At 56.1% G+C, this 21,548-nt stretch overlaps 3 protein-coding genes across 4 annotated transcripts in view; 1 reads left to right on the top strand and 2 right to left on the bottom strand.

Annotated features, from left to right (window-relative positions):
* The first annotated feature begins 54 nt into the window (after positions 1-54).
* SNX22 (sorting nexin 22) lies at positions 55-3,588 on the top strand. The gene is made up of 6 exons (XM_058033657.1): positions 55-126; positions 2,703-2,786; positions 2,874-2,978; positions 3,083-3,177; positions 3,298-3,374; positions 3,487-3,588. Exons 1-6 carry the CDS (start codon positions 55-57, stop codon positions 3,582-3,584), a joined length of 531 nt encoding a protein of 176 aa, XP_057889640.1. The 3' UTR covers positions 3,585-3,588.
* A 438-nt stretch (positions 3,589-4,026) lies between these two features.
* PPIB (peptidylprolyl isomerase B) lies at positions 4,027-5,942 on the bottom strand. Its single transcript, XM_058033404.1, has 5 exons — positions 5,787-5,942; positions 5,230-5,343; positions 4,996-5,089; positions 4,447-4,631; positions 4,027-4,351 (listed from the first exon to the last, which is right to left on the bottom strand). The coding sequence occupies exons 1-5, from the start codon at positions 5,940-5,942 to the stop codon at positions 4,229-4,231; spliced, it is 672 nt and encodes a 223-aa protein (XP_057889387.1). The 3' UTR covers positions 4,027-4,228.
* Positions 5,943-7,299: 1,357 nt separating this feature from the next.
* Positions 7,300-21,548, bottom strand: part of CSNK1G1 (casein kinase 1 gamma 1) — a 99,380-nt gene continuing 85,131 nt past the window's right edge. Inside the window, exons 12-15 of one of the 2 annotated variants that reach the window (XM_058033147.1) lie at positions 18,369-18,476; positions 15,636-15,742; positions 13,501-13,524; positions 7,300-10,612 (exon numbers count right to left, since the gene is read on the bottom strand). In XM_058033147.1, the coding sequence (XP_057889130.1) occupies positions 10,558-10,612; positions 13,501-13,524; positions 15,636-15,742; positions 18,369-18,476 (294 nt within the window). In that variant the 3' untranslated portion in view covers positions 7,300-10,557. The remainder of the gene's footprint in view (positions 10,613-13,500; positions 13,525-15,635; positions 15,743-18,368; positions 18,477-21,548) is intronic. The other variant, XM_058033148.1, reaches the window with a different exon arrangement.

Below are 21,548 nucleotides of genomic sequence, written 5' to 3'. Positions count from 1 at the left end.
GCCGTGTCCCGGCCATGATCGCCGTGTCCCGGCCGTGATCGCCGTGTCCCGGCCATGATCGCCGTGTCCATCCCCGCGGCGGAGCCCCCGGCGGCGGCAGCGCGCAGCCCCGAGCGGGCGCACACGGTGAGGGACGGGACGGGACTCGGGGCTGAGGGCGGGTGAGGGTGGCTCCTCCTGCCCCGGGAGCTGGCGGTCGCCGCTTGTCCCCAGGGTGTCCTCTCGGAGTGCGAGTCCCTCCCTGCCTTTCCCCTTTCTCCCTGCTCTAGGGGTTCGCTCCCTGGCACTGGAGGTCCCCGAGTTCCGACGGGGTGTCACCCTCCCGGGGGATTTGTCGCTCTCTGCCCCAGGAGTGTTCCACGTGCCCTGGGAATGGAGGTCCCTGCGTGTCCCTGGGGCCTCCCTGCCGGTGGCAGACACAGAGCCCCTGCCTCTGAAAGGGGGTGGCCGTCTCTGCTCCCGGGGCTGTCCCTGCTCCGGGCTTGTGGGATCCAGCGCTTTGCTGTGCCCGCTGGCTGCGGGGTTTGCAGGTTTCTGCCTCTCCCCAGGGCTCTCTCCGTGCCCAGCGGGGCTTCCACCCTAACCCAGGGGCTGGGGCGCTCTCCTGTCCCACCTCCCCCATGTCCTGTTCGTGCCCGGGGTCGGGGTGTCCCTGTGGGCTTAGAGGACCCCAAACAGGCCGGGGAGAGTCCCCGGCAGCCCCAGCAGATCCCTGACCCGGGGCTTCGGGCGGGATCCCCACAGGGGCCGCTGCCCATGGGGACCCTTTGCCCTTGAAGGAGGGATGGGGGACGTGGGCAAGGTGAGGTTGTTTGGGCCTGGGGAGGGAGGGGCTGCAGGCCTCTGCCTGTCCCTGCAGGGTCCCAGCCAGGGGAGCACAGACCCTTCACCTTTGAAAGGGGAGAGGTGCCTGTAGCCCCCATGGCTGGGGGTTCCCTTCTTTCCCCGGGATGCCCCTCTGCCTCTGGCACTGGAGGTCCCCTCGTTCCCTCAGGCCACCCTGAAGTGTCCCAGCCTCAAGGGTTGCAGGTCCTCAAGTGTCCCTGGGTGGTGCCCACCTGTCCTGGGCCCTGCCGGGGGCACCTCCTGCCCTGGAAGTCGGGAGTGTGTGTGTCTGTCCCGCAGCTTCCCTGTCACCCCGAGGTGCAGGGTCCTGCCTTGTCCCCAGGGGTTGGAGGCTCTTTCTGCCCACCCCGGGGTCCTGTTCTGGGGATCTTGTCTCTCCCATGGGCTCCCCACCTGCCCCCGAGGGTATCTCTATGTGAGTAGGGACTGAGGGTCCCAGGTGTAACTGGGGAGCCCCACTTGGCCCAGGGGCTGTTCCTTTACCCTGGGGATCCCCTCTGACCAGGTGCCCCCTGGCCAGGATGTTGGGGTCTCTGTCTGTCTCTGGGTGCCTGCTTGCCCTGGGTGTGGGGCTCTTAATGTGCCACCAGGGTGTCCCCAAATCCTCCAAGTGCTCGGGGGGTTCCCAGCTGCCCTTACCTCCTCTCAGGGGTCCCAGCTGTGCAGTGAGTGAGGAGGCACAGGGAGAGAGGGGCAGATGGGATCATTGCCCTGAGGAGGAGAGGTCCCCAGCTGTCCTCAGGGATCCCTTTGTGGGAAGGGGGACACAAAGCCCTTGAAGGGGAGGGGATGGGGGTCCTTGGCCCAGGGGGTGCTGGGCAGAGGCCCCCACAGGGTTCCTGTCTGACGTGGGTCCTCTGCCCTTCTACCTTGGCCTGGGGGGTCCCTGTGGGATGGAGATGTCTGTCTGTCCTCAGGGGCCCACCTTTGACAGCAGGGGCTGTCCCTGGCCTGGGGGATCCCCACTGGAGCTGGGGGGACCCCTTGCCATGGGGGAAAGAAGGGTTCTCCTGCCTTCCCCAGGAGGGTGGAGATCCATGACTATCCTTAGGTAGGGGACCTCACCTGCCTTGGGGAAAAAGGGTTGTCTCCCTCTGTCCCATTGGTTTGATGTCCCCACGTGTCCCTTCCTGGTGTCCCTGCACACCCCAAGGTGTTGGGGGTCCCTGCCAGCCCCAGGGTCGCTGTCTGGTGGGGTTTGGGATGTCACACCTTTCTGTGTTCCCCTTGGAAGGGGGGAATTGTGTCCCATCTGCTTGTGGGGGTCCTGCCTGGTCCCATGGTGCCCCCCGTGGCCATGGGGGTGTTGAAGGTCTGCCGTGGAGATTGGGGGTCTCTGCCTGTCCTGGAGAAGTGGGGGTGGAGTGTCCCACGTGCTCTCCACAGGTGTGTGAGTTGGAGGCCCCTACCTCCTCTGGGGGCTGATGAGTGTGGTGAGGGTGCTGAGGCTGGGGATGGTGAGGATGAGGAGAAAGGTGAAGATGATAAGGCTGGAGCTGCTGAGGATGATGAGGGATGGTGAGGACAACAAGCATGGTGAGGCTGGGGCTGATCAGGATGGTGAGGATGCTGAAAATGCTGAAGATGATGAAGCTGGAGCTGCTGAGGATGATGAGAGGTGGTGAAGGTGATGAAGACAGTGAGAACAGTGAGCACAGTGAGGCTGGGGCTGATGAGGATGATGAGGGATGGTGAGGATGAAGACAGAACAGTGAGCGCGGTGAGGCTGGGGCTGATGAGAAGGGTGAGGATGATGAGGGATGGTGAGGATGAAGACAGAACAGTGAGCACGGTGAGGCTGGGGCTGACGAGGAGCACGCTGTCTGTCTGTCTGTCTGTCTGTCTGTCCCCTGCAGGCGTTCCAGGTGGAGGTGCTGTGCAATGGCCGGCGGCACACGGTGACCAAGCGCTACAGCGAGTTCCAGGCGCTGCACAAGCGGGTGAGAGCCCCCAGCTCTGCAGGAGGAACGAGGGAGGCCTGGCCTCACCCTCTCTGGCCTGCCCTGATCCCCCCACACCTTCCCTAGATCAAGAAGACCTGCAAGGTGCCCGACTTCCCCCTGCGCCACGTGCCCAACTGGATGCCCAAAGCGCTGGAGCAGCGCCGACAGGCCCTGGAGGTTTACCTGCAGGTGAGGGTTCATGGCAGGGTCAGGCTGGGTTTAGGGGTGAGGAACACACGGTGGTGGGTTTGGGAGGGGTTTATGGGGTGCTGACCCCCCCTGGGGCATTGCAGGGTGTGCTGTACCACAACAAGGAGCTGCCCCAGGACATCCTGGACTTCCTGAAGGTGCGGCGGTGCCAGCAGAGCCCCAAGGGCAGCAGCCCCCCGTGAGTAATGAGTTCTGCTGGCACCAGGGTTATCCCACACGGCTCTGGGATTGTCCCCCTGCCCCTAACGAGTACCTGGGGTTGGGGACAGGCTGAGGACTGGTGTCCCCTCTCCCACAGCAGCACCAGACTCCTGCCCCCCCAGCGCCCCACTGTCGGCTTCTGCTCGGATCCCTACGTGCGGCCATGCGGCCCCGGTAAGGAGCAGGGCAGGGCTCCAAAACCTCCAAGAGGCTCCTACAAAGGTGCTTCTCCTTCAGTGGGGCCCAGGAGGGACCCAGCTGTTACAGCACCCCCATTTCCTCACAGAGCTGCTCCCCAACACCGTCCTCAGCGGGGTCCTGCAGGGCCTCTACCTCCCCCTGAGCCGTGTCCCGGCCTGGCAGCACCCCCAGCCTCTGGAATGATGAGTTCCACCCAGCACCTGGGGATGCAGTGGGGAGAGAAAGGATCCCTGTGGTGAAACTCGCTCCTCCCTGCTGGGAGAAGCCAAAGGGATGTTGGGAATGCTCTCCCACCACCATGCAAAGTGCCTTTGTTGGCAGAGCAGGAGCTCTGCCTTCCCCCCTGCTGCTGTGGGCAGTAGGAGCCTTTGGATGCTGAATGGTGCTGGAAAACCTCTCTGCATCCAGGCTTTGGTGCAATAAATCTCCTGGATTTGACTGACTGGCAAAGTGCTGTGCTGTGGAATTCCCCAAAGCAAACCCAGGGCCAACTGTGGCACTGCTCCCAGCTGGATGAGATGATAAAAAAGGAAGGCTGGAAGGGGGGCTGAAAGGTTGAGGGGTGCATCTGGCTGAGGGATGCAGAGTGATCTGCACCCCTCTGAAGGCAGGAGAGAAGCAGCTCTTTAAAAAACACATTGGTCACATTTATTGGTGCATGTGCTTCTTACAAAAGTGATGGAAGAGCAGCCTGTGCCCTGTCCCACTGGCTGGAGGCAGCAGGGAGAGGGGCTGGCACTGGGGCACAGCGGGACCCAGGGCAGGGGAAGCACAGCAGCCCCATCCCACAGCCCCCCACAGCCTGGCAGGGCTGGTCCCTGGTCCCGTCACTCCTTGGCGATGGCAAAGGGCTTCTCCACCTCGATGGTGCCACAGTCGACGATGGTGACGTCCTTGAGGGGCTTGTCCCGGCTGTCTGTCTTTGTGCTCTCCACCTTCCTCACCACGTCCTGGTGGGGCACAGTGTGACAGTGGGACACTGAGCACACCCAGCTCAGCCAAGCCCTTCCCAGAGCGCCAACCCCTCTCCCTGTCCCTGGCTCACCATTCCCTCCAGCACTTTGCCGAACACCACGTGCTTCCCGTCCAGCCACGGCGTCTTCACGGTGGTGATGAAGAACTGGGAGCCGTTGGTGTCCTTGCCAGCGTTGGCCATGCTCACCCAGCCTGGCCCATAATGCTTCAGCTTGAAGTTCTCGTCAGGGAAACGGTCCCCGTAGATGCTTTTACCTAAAGAGGGGACGAAAAGGCCACAGAGGTCTCATGGAATATGGCAGGTAGGGGTGGTGGTGGTGGTAGCTCCAACATGAGGCGGGTGGGGGAATGAGCAATTCCAGAGCAGGGACTAGCACTGATGCCACAGGGATGAATGAGCCATGGGCTGCTGCAGGGAGCTGGGCAGGGGTGTTGTGCCAAGGGAGAGGAGCAGGAGGCTCCCAGCACTCAATTCTGAGGCCATGTCTTTGTGAGCTCCATGCCCCCTTGATTCCACCCAGCTCCAGCTCTACACACTGGTGCCAGGGACAGCCCTGCAGTGGTTGGAATTGCAGCTGCTGTCTCACTCCAAGACAATGGCTTGGATCCACCAGGTTACCTCCAGTGCCGTCACCACGGGTGAAGTCTCCTCCCTGGATCATGAAGTCCTTGATCACACGGTGGAACTTGCTGCCCTTGAAGCCAAACCCTTTCTGGGAGTGTGGAGGGAGAACAGGGAGTGAGGCAAAGGGCCAGACCTACACCAGAGCTCCATGGCCCCAGCGCTGCCCCAGGGCACTGAGCAGGACCCGAGCAGGGGCAGGGGAGGCCCAGGGTGCCGTGGTCCCCTCACCTCTCCGGTGGCCAAGGCCATGAAGTTCTCCACAGTTTTGGGCACTGTCTTGCCGAAGAGCCCGATGACGACACGGCCCACATCCTCCTCACCGATCCGCAGGTCGAAAAACACCTTGAAGGGGGGCGGAGGAAGGTTAGGGGGAGTCAGGGGAGCCAGACTCACCCCCGAAAGTCCAACTTTTAACTCCAACCAGGCCCAAAGCCTCCCTAGGGGAGGTTGGTTGGTGCCCACAGCCCTGGCTGCATCCCCCCAGCAGCCTCACACTCACCCCAGCTGGAGCCTTCAGCCCAGTGTCCCCCCTCAGCTTCCCCAGAGCTGGGCTGAGCTCTCCCCAGGCCACCTCCCCCTTTCAGGTGCCCCCAATCACCCCGCACTGGGCCCTCCCTCCCTCAGGCCTCTCCCCATCCTCCCCATCCGGCCCCTCATCCCAGCCCCATCCAGGGCCCCTCACCCCAAGCTCTCCCTCTCCAGGTCTCCCCCGCCCCATCCGGGCTCCCACTCCCCGGAGGCTCCCCCGATCCCCCCCGCCGGCCCCGCCTCGGTTCCCCCCCGACCTTGGCGGTGACCTTGGGTCCCTTCTTGCGCTCGTCGGCGCGGGAGGCCGCGGGCAGCAGGAGCAGGAGGGCCGCGCCCAGCGCCGCCGCCGCCACCAGCACCTTCATCCTGCGCCGCTCGCAGCCCGGCCACAGCGCCCGCCGCGCCGCCGGCATCCGGCCACGCCCGCCGCGCACCCCCGCCCGCACCACCTCTTGGTACCGCCCGCGCCGCTCGCCCGCCCGCTCCGCCCGCCTGGGCGCGACCAACAGGGTCCCACAGGGGGGGAAAGTAGCCCCTTCCGGCCGGGCGGAGCGCGGGCGTATGCCACGTTGCCCCTCGCTGGGCGGCCGCGGCGCTGTCAATCATGAGCAGAACGCCGCGATGATTGGTCACTGAGGGGGAGGAGGCGGGAGGGGGGCGGGACCGAGGGTGGCGGTGGCCAATGGGCACGGGCGGAGGGCGGGGCTGAGGAAGGCCGGGGGTGCTGTTCCGGCGTGTCCCGCTGTGCTGTCCCTGCTTTGTCCCCGCTCTGTCCTCGGGCCCGGCGTGTCCCTGCTTTGTCCCCGCTCTGTCCTCGGGCCCGGTGTGTCCCCGGTAGCAGCAGCCGCGGCCCCCGGCGAGCTGAATGGCTGCGGTCAATGGCTGAGCGGGCGCGTTGCAGATGCCACCCCAGAGCCAAAGCGCCTCTGAGAGCAGCTGGCGCTGTACCCGCTCAGACACCTGAACCAAAGTGTTCCCACCCTTGGAACCTGCTCCACGCTCTGATCTCCCGTGTGACGTTTTTTCCCCTAATTCCCAGCCTTAGATGCATAATTTTTAGCATGATCTTTCATTTCTTGCTCCCAAAAATTTGCCTGGGGACATGTGCGCTCTGAGATGAGCCTCCAAGATTCTCTCCCTGACCCTTGGAACCTCCCTCCCTCAGGCCTCACCCCACCCTCCCAATCCGGCCCCTCAATCCCAGCCCCATCCAGGGCCCCATTTCTACCTTTGAGGTTTATCCTTGTTGGGACTGACAGTGCCCCAGACCTGATGCAAACCTAATTCCCACATGTCTAACTGCCTGCAGGATTTGCAATCACAGACTGGTTTGGGTTCGAAGGGACCTTTACAAGTCTAACCCGTGCCATGGGCAGTGACACCTTCAGTGATCAGTGATGGTGCTAAGCTGAACATAGGCATCTGCAACACCACAGAAAATCCTGTGGGCTTCCATCTCGGCCTCTCCAGGTATTTAAGAGGAATTAGGGCTTCTCTCACTCCTTCCTTCAGTTTTTATCCCACAGCCTTGCCAAAGGGGCAGGTCCCAGTACCCTTCTCCCTGTGGTCCCTTCTGCCTCAGGGACAAGGGACATCAGCACCACCATGCCCTGGCCCAGCTCCATAGGGCTGAACCACCCACGGCTGTAAAGCATGAAGAGTTGAGAAGGTCCCACAAGGTCCCACCCATGCATTGTCCCCTCCAAAGGGAACGAAGGGTGACACAAGCGCCCAGCAGAGCCAAAGGAAGACAAAACACAAGTGCCGTGGTCAGGCTGAGGTAATAAATACTTCTATTCATGGAGAACAATGCAGCAGTGCAATGTTTTATTGAAAAAAAAAAAAAAATCATCTCACTTGATACCTCAGAAGACTGCATCGCAACGTTGGAGGGCCGAGAGCGGCGTCAGAGGCACCTGCACCAGGAGCCCCAGGAGCCCTCCCCTGCCTGGGGCCTCCTGGCTGCCAACTGCTCCCGGCACGGCGAGGAGGGATTGCCCAGGATAATGCCCTACATCCTTCCACAGCATGGCTGGCTCAGTCTGGCTGCTCACCTTGTCACCTCCCAGCTCCCCGGGGACAGCGGTTCCCTCAAGCACAGGACTTGCTGGTAACCTGCTTTCTTTTCTTTCTTTTTTTTTTTATTTTTTTAATTTTTTTAATTTTTTTTTGTTAAAAAGCCACCCCACATCTTTGCCCTGTTTTTTTTTTTTTTTTTTGAAGAGTCCAACGTACGATTATAGTGCAAGAGGGCTTGGTACAAGTGAGCATTACCAGCATGCCGTGGGGGGACAGTCCTCCCCTACAAACACATCATTGTAGGATTAAAAGAACACCGTTATCTCTGGAGAGAAGCTGTAGTGGGTCACCATGAAACAGCTTTCAAACCAACCCACTTAAAAACAAGGTCAGGAAAGTTTCTAAACGATCAAATACATTCACTTAAAAAAACCAAAAAACAAAAAACAAAAAAAACCCCAAAAAACAACGAAACAAAAAGAAACCAAAAACATTTAGGAACAAAACCTGTTGAGATGGCCCCTTTCCCCCCCGCCCTCCCTCACCCTGCAAACACTTACATATGCTGCAACTACAAGCTGCTCCTTGAGTGGAGGCAGCGAGGAATGACCAAACACGGCAGGAGATGCAGAAGGAATCGAGTTCTGGTGACAGGCACTTAGTGGGGCTTGGGAGGGCAGCAACGGAAGTGTCTCAGGGCCAGCTCTGTGGGCAGCGGGCAGGGGGAGCGCCCCTGCCCCTGGACACCCTCCCAAGATGCCAAACCATGGTTTCCTACAGCGGAGAGAGGAATGCCTGTGCCACGGGCGCGGCTTCTGGGAACCACTGGCAGCGGAGGAGTTGGAGGGAGAAAGGTGGAATGTGCCCGTGGCCGTGCCCTCCCTGCGGCACACCTGGCACCTGCCTGCGGGAGGGGAGTGTGCCCTTCCTGCCCCGCTCCCAGCCCAGCCCAGCCCACGGCCTGGCTGGAGGAAAGCTCTTTGCTGAGGGGGAAGGAAGGAGGTGCACGTGTGAACCGAGGGCTCTGCGCCTCCGTCGCGCTCTCTGGGGTAAGGCATGGAGAGAACGCAGCCGAGAATGGAGGAGAGATGCCCTGCTGGCATCCTGGCCAGGAGGGAGGCTTTAACACCCTGGCACCACACCAGTGTCTGCCTGACTCAGGAATGCACCAGGAGCAAGCCCAGAGCTTGCTGCCCAGGCTGATCTCGTGCCCTCTAAGCCTGCTCCTACCCAGCCAGGGAAACTGAACCTCCTGGCAATGCTGCTCTGTGAACTCCAAGCTACACAGCTTAGCATTAAATCCAATAAACAAGAATGAGATCTAGTCTCTCCCTTTCCTCCCTTCATGCTCTCCATGATTTTTGGGTAAGCCAGGGCCAAGTTTATCACAACTGAACTATTCCAGCCTGATCTGGTGTCACACATGGAAAGACAAAGTCCAATTACTTATAACCTCCCCAAAGCTGCTCGAGTTCTCCCACAGCCCTGCCACCTCTCCAGTAACCCCTGGACAGCCTCCTCTCCAGTTTGGGAAACACTGCAGTTGGATGCATGATTTCAGTGTTTTTCTGGGTGTGCAAAGCACCCCAAGCCCTTTCCTTGCTATTGGTTTGGCTCAAAGTGGTGCAGGAGAAGCGTGGCTGCTGCAGGGCTGGGATGGTGCCCCGTGCTCACAGAGAGGATGTGAAGGCGATTCCAGTCAAACCTATCTGACCACCGGCAGATGGGATCAGTGTTAAGGCATGAAGTATCCTCTCCCCTGCTGGGGATGCTTTCCTCCCACTAATATGTTCTTGCAGAAGGTTCCCAACCAGCCCAAGGAGGGATTTGGGAAGGCTGCCTGGCTACCCACACCGAGAAACGCCCACATTTCAGGAAATGGCTGTTTCCCAGGAACCTCAATCCTGATCTTCCTCTCAGACCAGCACAAATCTCTCTGGCCTGGCAAAAGCCATGCTGCTCCCTCCAGCCCATGCCGGGCATCAGCCTCGCCTCTCTGGCCAGCTGGGTCAGGCACGGCGTAGGAAACCATGGCAAGGACATTCACTGGCAGCTAGGAAGGGTGATTGGAAATTCAAGTATGCTTTCCTCAGCGCGCGGCCCAAGGTGGGCGTCAGGAGCCCCAGACTGGCACGAGGGTTGTGGACATCCCCACTCCACCAAGGGCATTTCCGTGCACCCCACCATCCTCCCCGCTGGATGTCTGCCTGCGCTGGCGTGGCCACGCAGAGATCCACAGATACAATGTGCATCTGTAAATGCTAAAAATAATAAAAAGTGCAACGACGTCAGCTTCTTTAAAACAATCCACACTGCTCTGTTACTGTCACAGGAGGGAGGTGTCAAGGGAGCCGGAAAAAAAACCCTAACTGGAACAGTAGATTGCAAATTTCTCACAGCTTGCACATTACAGTGTAACTGTTCCCACGGAGCCACAGAGAGAACCCGTCTCTTCCTGCTGCAGCAGTCAGGCCCTTCTCCTAGCAACTCTCCTGCCTGCCCCGCATCCTCCTGCCCTCTCCACAGCCCATCGAGCCTATGGAATTTCTTCACTTAATTAAGGAGGGAGGAGGACAGAGGAGCAGAGTGCAGGGGAGGGAGGGGAGGAAAGTGAGCAGGAACTAAGCACAGTCCTCAGGTTTGCGTCAACGATGCCTTCACCGTAAACAATGGGAAGGAGGGTCAGCCAGCCAGCCCCCCTCCCAGGGCGACCAAGACCTGAGCCAGCCACAGTCCTGGTCCCAAAAGGAGCTTCAGGCTTGGAGTGAATGAGGGAGACCATTCAGCAGATCCACCCCAGAGTGGTTTGTTTTGGAACGTTTTCTTCTCTTTTTGGTTTAAAATGTCACTTGGGTTTGTTTTTTTTTTTGTTTTTTTTTTTCTGTTTTCACTTTTCTCTCTTCCTCCTATGCCTCCTCCTCCTCCTCCCTCCTAAAGAGAAGCCCCTTCCAGTAAGACAGGGCAGGAGCTGCAGGCGTGGTGGTTCCTGCAAGGCCCAGGAGGCACCGGTCACTTGTGACGCTGAGCCGTCTTCTTCCGTTTCCTCTTAAAGAAGCAGCAGCACCTGGGGCACAAAGGACAAGGAGGGAGAGTCAGCCCCATGCCTGGCAGCCTGTGATGTCCCCACAATGTCCCCATGATGTCCCTGCCGTCCCCCCACTTGTCCTCATGCAACAGCATCTCTGCCTGCCCGGCCTGGGCCCCACCACGCTGCTGGGATGGGTGACACCTCCAGCCTGCACTGGGACAGCAGGGGTGTCTCACTGCCAGGCCCCAGAGTGCCAGCCAGGCTTCTCCCTCCCAGCTGGGCTTCTCCCTCCCAGGCTCCACTGGAAGGCAAGGAGCCATCTGGGAAAGCAGTAAAACAGGGACCCAGGTGCTCCACTCCCTCTGTCCCACCCCACAGGAACTGGGCTGGGGAGGTGAGCTCTGGCTGCTTTTCCCAGCCACAAACACACGGTTTTCACCACTGTTCACTAACAAAACAAGTTCCAAAGAGACCTTGGCTCAAGGACCAGGTTTCTTTACTGAACCTTTCACAATAACCAGAGCTTCCACCTTGGATCAATCACTCAGTGCTGGGATGCAGAACCCCTGCTTCTTCCCCCATCCGCTGTGAGGGTGGTGCACAGGGTTAGGGGAAGCAAGAAGGATGGAGAGTGGAGGCTGAGGTGGGGAGGGAACGCCCAGCGCAGCTGAACCGTGAGGAGCGGTGGGTTCCCTGTGGGATGCACTGGGAGCAGTCCTCCAGAGCCTGAACTCCTCCTGGCTTCCTGCAGAATTCCTTGGTGCTGAACATGTATCTACCTTCCTGCCCTGGGCCCACTGTCAGGAATGCTCTGCACATCTGTGAGAGTCCTCCCAAGCTATGTGTCTTTCTCCATCTGCTGGGACAGCTGTCCCTGGAGAAGCCTGGGTGTTGCTGGAAGACTGCTCTTTCAGGCTGCTGGAAGGGATGCTTGGATCACCAGAGTAGACCACAGAGTCTTAGAAGATCCTGAGTTGGAAGAGACCCACAAGGATCACTGAGTCCAACTCCTGGCTGGACAGCCCCAAGAATCCAACATGTGCCTGAGTGTGTCGTTCAAATGCTCCCTGAGCTCTGGCAGGCAAACATGAGGACGCAAAGACTGTTTTTTCCTACAACCATCTGTTGTAGGCTAAAAACATTCCAAACCACTCTAACATCTTCTCCAAACTATTTTTCATTGGGTCCTTCGTCGAGTGTCAGCTTTACACCCCTGTCCTCTCAGAGCTGGAGAGCTCACCCAAACACTTGTCCCTGCGTGCACAAGCTTCACTCTGGGGTGCAAAAGTGATGTGTGAGCACATCCTGCCATGAGCTGAGCCTGCCAGCACAGATCCACTGCCTGGGAGAACAAACAACTCTCCCTGTGACACGGAGAGCTCCCACAGCCCTCAAGAGGAGGGACTCCTCCCAGTGCACGGACTGATGTCCATGATTTGTCTCTAGGCTCCTGAAAGGCCCAGTTCAGTGGTGGGACGAGGAGAAATGCGAAGCCTTTGTCCTTGCAGGGCAAGTGATGCCTCCATTGCTGCCCACCCACCCTGAGGTGTTTGTCTGCCACCTCAGCACCCCCACCCCAGGCTGGAACCCCCACCCCAGGACTGCTCTGGCATTTTGCTGTCCCGGGCCATCTGGCACCATCTTCTACTTTAGCCTGTTGCAGTATTTGTCCCACAGCAGCCACCTTCCTCCATGGCTTGTGCGATGGAGAGTCAGGGGGACGTCACAGGGAGAGGATGGAGGATGCATGAGTGATGGTTTGGCATGCAGCGGGTAAGGGAAGAAGGGGCTGAGCAGCACTCGACTCCTTAGGCACCGAACAAAGGGAGCTGACTGACTTCTGGCTGGTTTTCTTGTGACTGTCTTTTTAGGCTCTTACTCAAGAGGTCCAGGGAAGGGTTCAGGAAAGGAAGTCCTGGCAGTTCAGACAGGCAGAGGCAAAACACCAAAATAAAAGGATAAGGCAGGCTGACAATTACAGAACGTGATCTCTCTGCATGCAGATGATGCCCAAGAGAACAGCCCCAGACTACGACATACAGAGAAGCCAGAGATGCCAGAGGTATTGGAGGCAATGCCTATGGAGAGCAGGGCAGAGTCAGTCTCCCATCCAACAAGGACATTCCTCGCCACACACGGCCCTGGCCCCCTCACTCTGTGGCAATTTCCACCCATCAGCCCACCCTGGAACCTACAAACTCATCTGAGTGCCTGCATGGCCCTTCCCTTACTGGGTACGTGGCTTCCCCAAGGGGCACCTCCTGGGACAACCTGAGACTGGAACACTATAGCTTCAAAGGTCTGATAAAACCCCAAGCTGAGCTTGGACCAGTGCTGATCCCAGCCTTCCCACCCCTTCTTTCTTGGAGAAGCCCATTCACCTGCACCTTAGCTGGCTGGAAAGGAGCCACCTGTCCTCTCTCAGTAGGGGCTCTGTGACTAATGAGGACTCCCTGGCCTTGTCCTTCCATCCTCTCTGGCCTGTGCTTCTCCAAGAGAAGACTTTCCAAGGAAGTGAGTGGCCCTTCTCCTCAACACTCAGTGCAGGGTTTTCCCTTTGTAACCGTCTGTGTGAGGAATTCCTGCAAGAGGCTCAGCCAGCCTAGGCCTGACTCTGCCCAACTCCATCAGGCATCATCTGCTCACAGACGTAAACGTTTGGGGGAGATGGAAAGCCAAATAGGAAAGGATTCAAATCTGATTTTGCATCCATCCATTCAGAGATCAGCCAAATCCCTCAGCCTAGTGTGGCCGGTCAGACACAGCCCATGCCCTCCCCAATATTGCAAATGGTCCTAAAATCAAAACGGCTCTGGGTTGGCTTTGACTTTGTGCCTTTTTAGCGTTTGGTGGGTTTGGTTTTGCCAACCCCAGTCTAGTCTGGTCCGCTCCCCCTTGCATGTGGACTGGAGAGAGGGACTCACCACAAGTTGAGCATTTTCAGGCAGCTACAGAGAGTATAGAGAAAAAACACAGAAAGGAAGAAAGAGCAATTAGTTCACAGAGGTGGGATGGAAGCGAGTCACTGCAGCCATGCAAACATGCAGTGCAGAGCGGCAGACACACAGCAGGCCTGCCCGCCGCCCGCCCCGGCACTCACACCACTCTGCCCTCAGCTTCTCAGCTGAAGGAACTCCAGGCCACCATCAGCTCTTGTCCCCTGCAGCTCCAGCAGCAGCAGAAGGGCCTGATGATGGATCTGCACCTGGGCCCTGCCCTCCAGCGACACCCACTGCCAGGATCAGGAGCTTCTCTCCAGCACGCTCCAAGCAGGAGCGCTGGCACAGCTCTGCCTGTGGAGTGCCAGGGAAAGCCCAGCCCACTACTGCACAGCATCTCAAAACACAGAGCCCAGCTCCAGCTCCTGCCAGCTCTCTCTGGCACCCTTTCCTGCAGAGCAGAATCCCAAAGTCCTTTGTCCTTGTGTGATCAGATGTAAGGGAAGACAAACTCCCTGGGGCAAACAGAATGAAGTGACCTATGCCTGGGAATTACAAACCTGTCAGTGCAAAGCAACATATGCTCTGCTTCCCAGCACCTCCAAAACCGATCTGGGAGCGCACAAACAAGGGCTGGAGAGAGACAGGACAGCTCCATGTGCAGTGGGATAGGGCCTGGGTGGCACAGCTCCTTCCCACCTGGCTTGATGTCTCCCTAGTACACAAGAGTGGGGCTGGACCTGGCCTCACTGCACAAACATGGGCTGGAGATGTTCCTGGTTCTTCCTTGCACTGGGTTGTTGGATCAGAACTGATGAGGATGACAATCTGCCCCATCCTAGGAGACACATGCCTGGGGGGACCCCCTTCAGAGCCCGTGATGCCAAGCTGGTGGTCTCTGCTGGCCACACAACCCACATCTAACAGGAATGTTGCCCACTCTGGAAGTTGCTCCTCAAGATCTCCCCCACCCTCCCAGCTTGATGAGGAGCCTGCAGCAAATCTGAGGCTTCCTGGGCTGGGAGGAGAAGGTGTGTCTGTGGCTGCTGGGATCAAGGCCAGGCCACCTACCAGTGAGCAAGATCCCACACACATGGCTGCCCAAGGGACTGGGGAATCCCTGAGGGAGTGGGGAACAGAGAGCACAAGAACTTCAGGACAACCAGCACAGATGACACACACCTAGGGACCTTTTCCATCCATGCACCCTTCCTTACACCTGCCACTTTTCCTCTTCATACAGAAGTGCCTGCACAGGTAGAGGCAAACAATGGGGGACAGTGGCACCAGGATCACCCAGTCAAATAATAACCAGGCAGCTGGGCCATGTGTCAGCCCTGACCAGCTCAAAGGCAGCCCTGGGCCTACTGGCCCCTTGCTTGGGGGTGCCAGAACTCTGTGGTGACCCTGCAGTGACAGGTCCTGGTTTAGTTCAGAGGTGGTGACAACGTGCAAAAGGTGACATGATGGTGCTGGATACAGGACAGGAGCCAAAATGGTCAAAGCAGCAGCTCCAACAGCAGTTCTCACACCTGACCACAAGCTACAGGAGAGGTCAGCTTAGAGGGAGCACTTTCCCCTCCACAAGCTGCTTCTGGTTCCTCTCACTCAGCTTCTCAGGGCTGGACCAAGAGAACCCCCAGGGAGAACAACCCATCCCTGCAGGAGTTACTTCCAGCCTGTTCTGGATACCTGTCACACACCTCTCACAGCCAGAAATGAAGCGACAACTCTCAGACCAAGGATCTCTTTGCTGAGCTATGCTCAAGCTACTCCTACACTCTCAGCACAAAAGCACAGCGTGTTCTCCCTCTGCAATGGGGGCTGCTCACTGGGATTCCTGAGATCAGCTCCCAGGATTTTGGTATCTGTGCTCCTGAAATGTCTATCTGGCAATACATGCTCTGAGTAAGAATTATGTTCTCCAGGCATGACAAGTGTCAAAGAGAAGCAGCAGCAGCAGCAGCACTGAAGGCACCATGCACAAAAGCAGCAATAGGCAAGGAAAAGGGCACGGGACACGAGCACTGAGGACTTTGCCACAGAGAAATGTCCCCACTCGCTTCCCAGGAGAAGGATAATGACCAACCAGTGGAAAGGCTGTGGTAAAGCAAACGTACTTAGCTTCCTCCACCACCTCCACCTCCGCCTGCGCTGTGATGGGTGCGTTGGAGTGTGCTCCTGTGGGGTCGTCCACGTTCAGCTCCCCGTTGGTTGAGCTCACCACCTGCAACACAAAGAACACCCTGTTCACGAGGCTCCCTGCTCAGGGAATGGGAAAGCTGACAAATCACCATGTACTCCTGTCTCTTTTCACCTTCTCAGGAGGCTGCTGAGTTTTGTGGGTGCCTTGGAGGCTCCAGGCTGGAGCAGCCAAGGCAGAGCAGCAGGCAGGGGGCTGTGTGTGAGCTCCCCTGCTCACATTCCTATGCCAGCCCATGACTTGGCATTGAGAGGCCCCTCTGGGAGTGCAGGCACTGGTGTGAGCACTGACTGCCAGCCCTATCTACTCACATGAGCTGTACCATGCTGATTGTTTCCTCCTGACATTTTTACAGGTGAGCAGCTCAGTCCTGTTGCCTGACAGGACCTCCTCTTAGCCTTTCTACAAGGTAAAAGGAGGCATTTCCCATGGGGTGGGGATAGGGGTGGTACTCAGAACTCCTGGTGGCTCTGGATGATCTGACCACCAGGGATGAAGGGAAGGAAGTCCTTGGAGCAAATGTCCCCTAGTGGGCACATTATGTTAATTCTGAATACACACTAATTTGATCACCAGGAGCTGCTGTTTCTGCCAACCAGGCCCCTTGGGCTCTGCCAGGACAGGTTAGAACTCGGCTCACATGATGCTCAGAGCTCTCCTCAAGTGACAACTCCTTGGTCTTCACCTCTTCCCTTACTCATCATAGCTGGGCTGCCCTGGGTTCTCCAGACCCCCATGCTTCCCATGCAGTTCTGCAGAGCACTGGCACTTAATTGTGTTGTTCACAGGGCTCTTCCCACACTTTGTTCAGCTACTTGTTAAATTCCATGTTACAAAAGGCTTTGATTTTCCTCCTTGCTTTTCACTTCATCTTCATGTGGCAAATTCTGCCTTAAAGGGAATGGAGACTGGAAGCTGCTGACCTGCCAAAGTCCAGCATGAGCTGGGGCATCTGCTGAGGAACAATCCCAGCCTCTGCAGCTTAGCAGCCACACACAGCACATTTCCTGTTCTCAACTGCAGGTAAGCAGAATTTTAGTGCTTACAGTGGCACAAGGAGCTCGTAAACTGCTCAGGTTGGCAACTCTTCCCATTTGATTCTAGGGCTGCTTCAGTGCTGCTGTCACAACATTCCCCTCACTGAGAGGGACCAATCTGATTTTTATCATGGCTCAACATATGTTATACATGAGATGAAAGACTCCTGTAAGAGCTGTACATGCTGTGCTAGCAGCCCTGTCCCTGGGGAGGTTTCTCACAGCCAGTCAGGGCAGAGAAAGCCTCCATGACCAGACTGTGAGTGACCTCTCCCCACCCACCCATGAAGGATGCTCGGGGAATTCAGGCTGTGGGAAGAAGATTAACACATAAAAGCAGCTAACTATGACACAAGGAGATCCATTTTGCATTAGGCTGCTAGGAGGGAGCAGGGGATCACTTGTAGGACTTGTAGTCTTTCTTGTAGGCTCATTTTATCGTGGAACGGAACACTCACATAAAAAAAAAAGTAAATAAGAACATTACTCTGTACTAAGTGCTGAAGTTGTACAATCACAGACTGGTTTGTGTCAGAAAGAACCTTTACAGTTCATCCAATCCAACCCCTTGACATGGGCAGGGACACCTTCCACTAGAACAGGTTGCTCCAAACTCCACCCAACCTGACCTTGGACACTTCTCCAGGTTACTCTCTGCTCACATCTGGGAGCAGAGCTACACATTCATCAGGTCCTCCTTATTTTTGTTTTTCTGTTACTCACTAAAATATTTTTAAATTAAAAGAGAACCAAGGCTAATCAAGCCAAAATCACATTAAACCCAAGTTAGTATCAAGAATGAGTAAAAATGTCAACCTAATCTGCATTTTCCTTAGGGACATCCTGCACTACCTGTCTCCTTGGCTCAGCTCTGTCCTGCTCCAAGCACTAATTCCCATTTCACCAGAGCCATTGTTCAGGGTGTTGTGTCTGACAGCAGAGCCAGCTCTCACAGGAAAGCTGTGCCAAAGAGGCAGCAATAGCAGAGTTCTTCTTTGCTTGGATGACTCCTGCACCTTCTCTCCAGCTTGTCCAGCCAGCTCATTCAGGCTTTAGTGCCAGACAGTCCCTCAGCGAGCCTCAGTGACAACCAGGACACGTAGGGCTTCACAAATAGGAATTTTTCAGGAATTTAAAAACACTGGTAGTGCCAGCTCCAACACTGTCTGTTGCACATCCTCTGCTCATCTCCTGGCAGTGCAACCCCCTGAAGATCCACCTTGTACCCACTGTGCCCTCAAACTGGTGGCGATCTGCTGTGGAACAGCTCAACTCTTCCCAATATTAATGGGGACTATGTACAACAAATCCTACTTCAGCTGCCTTGAGCATCTCCAAGATAGACTAGAGGGTACTTTATAGACCAGATCTACTAATGCCACTCCTTTTTGTTTTCAGTTTAACAAATTTGGGCTCAAAACTTAAAAAAAGCTTAAAAAATTTTGTTGAAACAGTAAAAGCCATGGTGTTGGCCATCACAGCTTGGGTCCCTCCCAAACCATGGCTTGAGCATGACGTATGGGACAGCACCAGTGAAACTGCTCTCCTGACCACAGCATTGCTGTAATTTGAGGAGAATTCAGGGGGTTTAACACAACAGAAGGAAGAGGTACCTGCACAGATCCTCCATGTCGATCTGCAGCCAAATGAGATGTCAAGTACGAGGTATTTGTCTGCCGGCTCGGCTGGATCTCCCACTCCCCTCGGCGATCCGACGACGCCTGCTCAGGAGTTCAGGAGCATGAAAGAAACAGAAGGGAGGGCAAAAGGTGAACGAGGAGAAGAAATAAAGGTATATTGGTTAGTGAGTTAGTTTCTTTGCAGAACGCAAGGCATTTACACTTTTAGCTGGGCTAAAATTCCCCTTTACCACGTGCACCTCATCATTTACTTCCGTGGTGGCTGCAGTGATCCACTGTGGGAGTGGATTTCATCTCCTTTAGCTGCTGAATGAAGGGAAAGATCTATTCTGGAAATTATTTCTTTAGAACAGCTTCACTTCCATGGATTTCAGCACAGCCACAATTACACTGACAGTATTTAACTATGTCTGTCAGGCCACACACAGCAGAGCACTTAGCTCGGCAGCAGGATGGGATTCACAAAGCTCAACCTCCCTCAAACACATCTTTTTAAACTAAAATTTTGAAACATAAACTGAGGCCAAACATTTAATTTCACCCAAAGGCAGTTCCACACGCTGATTCACCTGTGCAGTGCAGAAGGAAACATCCACACTTGCTTTACTGAAGAGAGGGTTGGGGGCTTTTTGGGTTTCTGCAGAAAAGTAGATAAGATGCTTTTGCTAACAAGTTTCCTCTTTGCCCTCAACAGAAGAACATCAGGTAATTTAAATTATTAGAACTTCATTTATTTTCTTAGAAGAATCACTCTGCACTTGCACGTGAAGCTCAGGTGGGTCACTGTTGGGGGTGAGGGTTTTTCCTTTTGTTTCCTTCTCTCAGGAAATGTCCCATCTGTTGCTAAGATACTTAAGAGAACAAAAGATGTGACTGGGAGGAGGAGGAGGAGGGGAAAGTGTGCAGCTGTCTACCCTCTTACTTGAGGGGTTTCTCTGGGGAATGGCAGAGTTACCACGAGATTTTAGGCTGAGGGAAGGGGCTGGGTGCAGCTCCCCTCTCGCTGTCAGATTTTAGGCTGAGGGAAGGGGCTGGGTGCAGTTTCCCTCTCCCTCTCAGATTTTAGGCTGAGGGAAGGGGCTGGGTGCAGCTCCCCTCTTGCTGTCAGATTTTAGGCTGAGGGAAGGGGCTGGGTGCAGCTCCCCTCTCACTGTCAGCATCAGGGGAGAATGTTTGAGCTGTTGTTTACTGTGGGGAGAATTGACTGCCACTGCTGGAGCCCTGTACTGCCTCTTCCTTACTGTGGGTGAGCCTTTGCTCGTAAGAAGCTGTAGGACTGGGATCTTATTAACTAACATCTGATCAAACTGGAAAGGACCCTTAACATCTAGTGGGATGCCTAAGAGGAAAAACAAGGACTGTGAGCCCCCTCCCTGCTCCAAGGGAGCCTCTCACGGCCATGTTCAGGAGCCCGGCTGCCACTGCCCAGCCCCGCCTTCCAGGACACCCCATGGATCCTGCTACAGCTGTGGAGTTTCTGATACATTCATTCACTACTCTGGGATCTGCCTGTCCCAGCCATGACAGCCATGGCTCTGAGGTCCCGGCTGCAGCCCTGAACCTCTGTTGGCCCCGGCCGCCATCCCCGCCTGAGGGAGCAGCGGCCGCGCCACAGCGCCCCCTGCAGGCGCGGGGGAGTCACCGCAGCCCTGCCCGGCCCGCAGCCAGCAGCGCCCCTGGTGGCCGAGCCCGGAACTGCAGCGGGGGGAAAGAGCCGCGGGCGGGAGAGGCCGGGCTGGGATCGGGACTGGGAATGGGAATGGGATTGAGCTGGGATTGTGCTGGGATTGGGAATGGCATTGTGCTGGGATTTGGACTGGGATTGTGCTGGGATTGGGAATGGGATTGTGCTGGGATTGGGGCTGGGATTGGGAATGGGATTGTGCTGAGATTGGGAATGGGATTGGGACTGGCATTGGGGTTGGGATTGTGTTGGGATTGTGCTGGGTTTGGGGCTGGGGTTGTGCTGGGATTGTGCTGGGTTTGAGACTGGGATTGTGCTGGGGTTGTGCTGGGTTTGGGACTGGGATTGTGCTGGGGTTGTGCTGGCTTTCGGGTCAGTGCCAGAGCTGGGCTTTGTGGGCCTTGTTATACACACACACTGGTAAAGAACTGTTCATCCTTTCCCCATCTCTGCCTGAAAGCCCATTCATTTCAAAGCCGTAATAACTGAGAGGAAAGGGGGCCATGTTTTTTCCATTCCAAGGGAGGTTCACACCTGTCTTTCAAACCAACACAGTCACCCAGCTTGGATGACAACATATCCAGTGCTCACCTAAGACCCAGGAGGATTTCAGCACACCTGAACCCAAGTGACCAGTATTAAGAATGCTTCCCAGGTCTGGGAAGTGTGGGACAAACACGTCTGTGTTGGCCTCAGCTGAATGAGCCACCATGGATCTGGGCAGGAAACAAGAGGCTCCAGTGGATAAACCCAGGTTGTGAGCAGTGAAAGTGCGCCCAGGGAAAGATTCCAGAAACCCCCCCAAATCACATGGCAAAACTAAAGACAGAGGGGGGAAAGGCTCACTCATCTTTGATTAAAACACTTCACTTTCCAGAGGAAAAGGCTACAAAGAGGTGATTCCACGTTAGCTCTTTACTAGGAGTCAAATATTGTAAGAGAGAATGTGCATTATTAGACCCAAGGACAAAAATTAGGCCATTAAATCTGGAGACCCAAACCCATGCCTCCAATTCACTTCTCGAGACATTTATTTTTTGCTTTTTTTCCTTTAGAGAAATGCTTTGCTCAAGACTTTAAGGGAACATCCTTCAGAAGAGAATTGTTTGTGTTTTTGTGAGAAGAACTTGATTTCCTTCATGGCATATTAAACAATTCATCATCCTATAATGTTTAGGTGAAAACATGAGAAAAGCTGCTGTGCAATCCAGAACTGTGCAGCTCAGAAGAACAAGGCCTGCAGGCTGCCTGCATATTTTGGGATTTCTTTGTGCCTTTGTGAACTAAAATGCCTGAAAAGGAAGCCAGGTGTCACTGTGCTGTCAAGGAAACACGATGCCTCACACATACACAATGTGAAGGTCTGTGGTAACGGTGGACAATGGGAGACTGGCTGAACAATCCCCCCAAAACCAGGGGGTTACTGCATCCATCAGGGTATTTATTAAAGCAGATGACTCTATCAGGGC

This window comes from Melospiza georgiana, chromosome 13 (assembly GCF_028018845.1).
Source record: "Melospiza georgiana isolate bMelGeo1 chromosome 13, bMelGeo1.pri, whole genome shotgun sequence".
In the NCBI taxonomy this organism is placed as follows: Eukaryota; Metazoa; Chordata; class Aves; order Passeriformes; family Passerellidae; genus Melospiza; species Melospiza georgiana.
This window is presented reverse-complemented; position numbering and strand designations above follow the sequence as displayed.

Excerpts from the sequence above, each read along its gene's own strand:
- SNX22 (XM_058033657.1), top strand. The coding sequence starts at position 55 with ATGATCGCCGTGTCCATCCCCGCGGCGGAGCCCCCGGCGGCGGCAGCG. Across the intron at positions 2,979-3,082 it reads CCCTGGAGGTTTACCTGCAG|GGTGTGCTGTACCACAACAA; the intron begins GTGAGGGTTCAT and ends GGGGCATTGCAG. Across the intron at positions 3,178-3,297 it reads CCCAAGGGCAGCAGCCCCCC|CAGCACCAGACTCCTGCCCC; the intron begins GTGAGTAATGAG and ends CCTCTCCCACAG.
- PPIB (XM_058033404.1), bottom strand. The coding sequence starts at position 5,942 with ATGCCGGCGGCGCGGCGGGCGCTGTGGCCGGGCTGCGAGCGGCGCAGG. Across the intron at positions 5,090-5,229 it reads TGGCCTTGGCCACCGGAGAG|AAAGGGTTTGGCTTCAAGGG; the intron begins GTGAGGGGACCA and ends CCACACTCCCAG. Across the intron at positions 4,352-4,446 it reads GCAAAGTGCTGGAGGGAATG|GACGTGGTGAGGAAGGTGGA; the intron begins GTGAGCCAGGGA and ends GTGCCCCACCAG.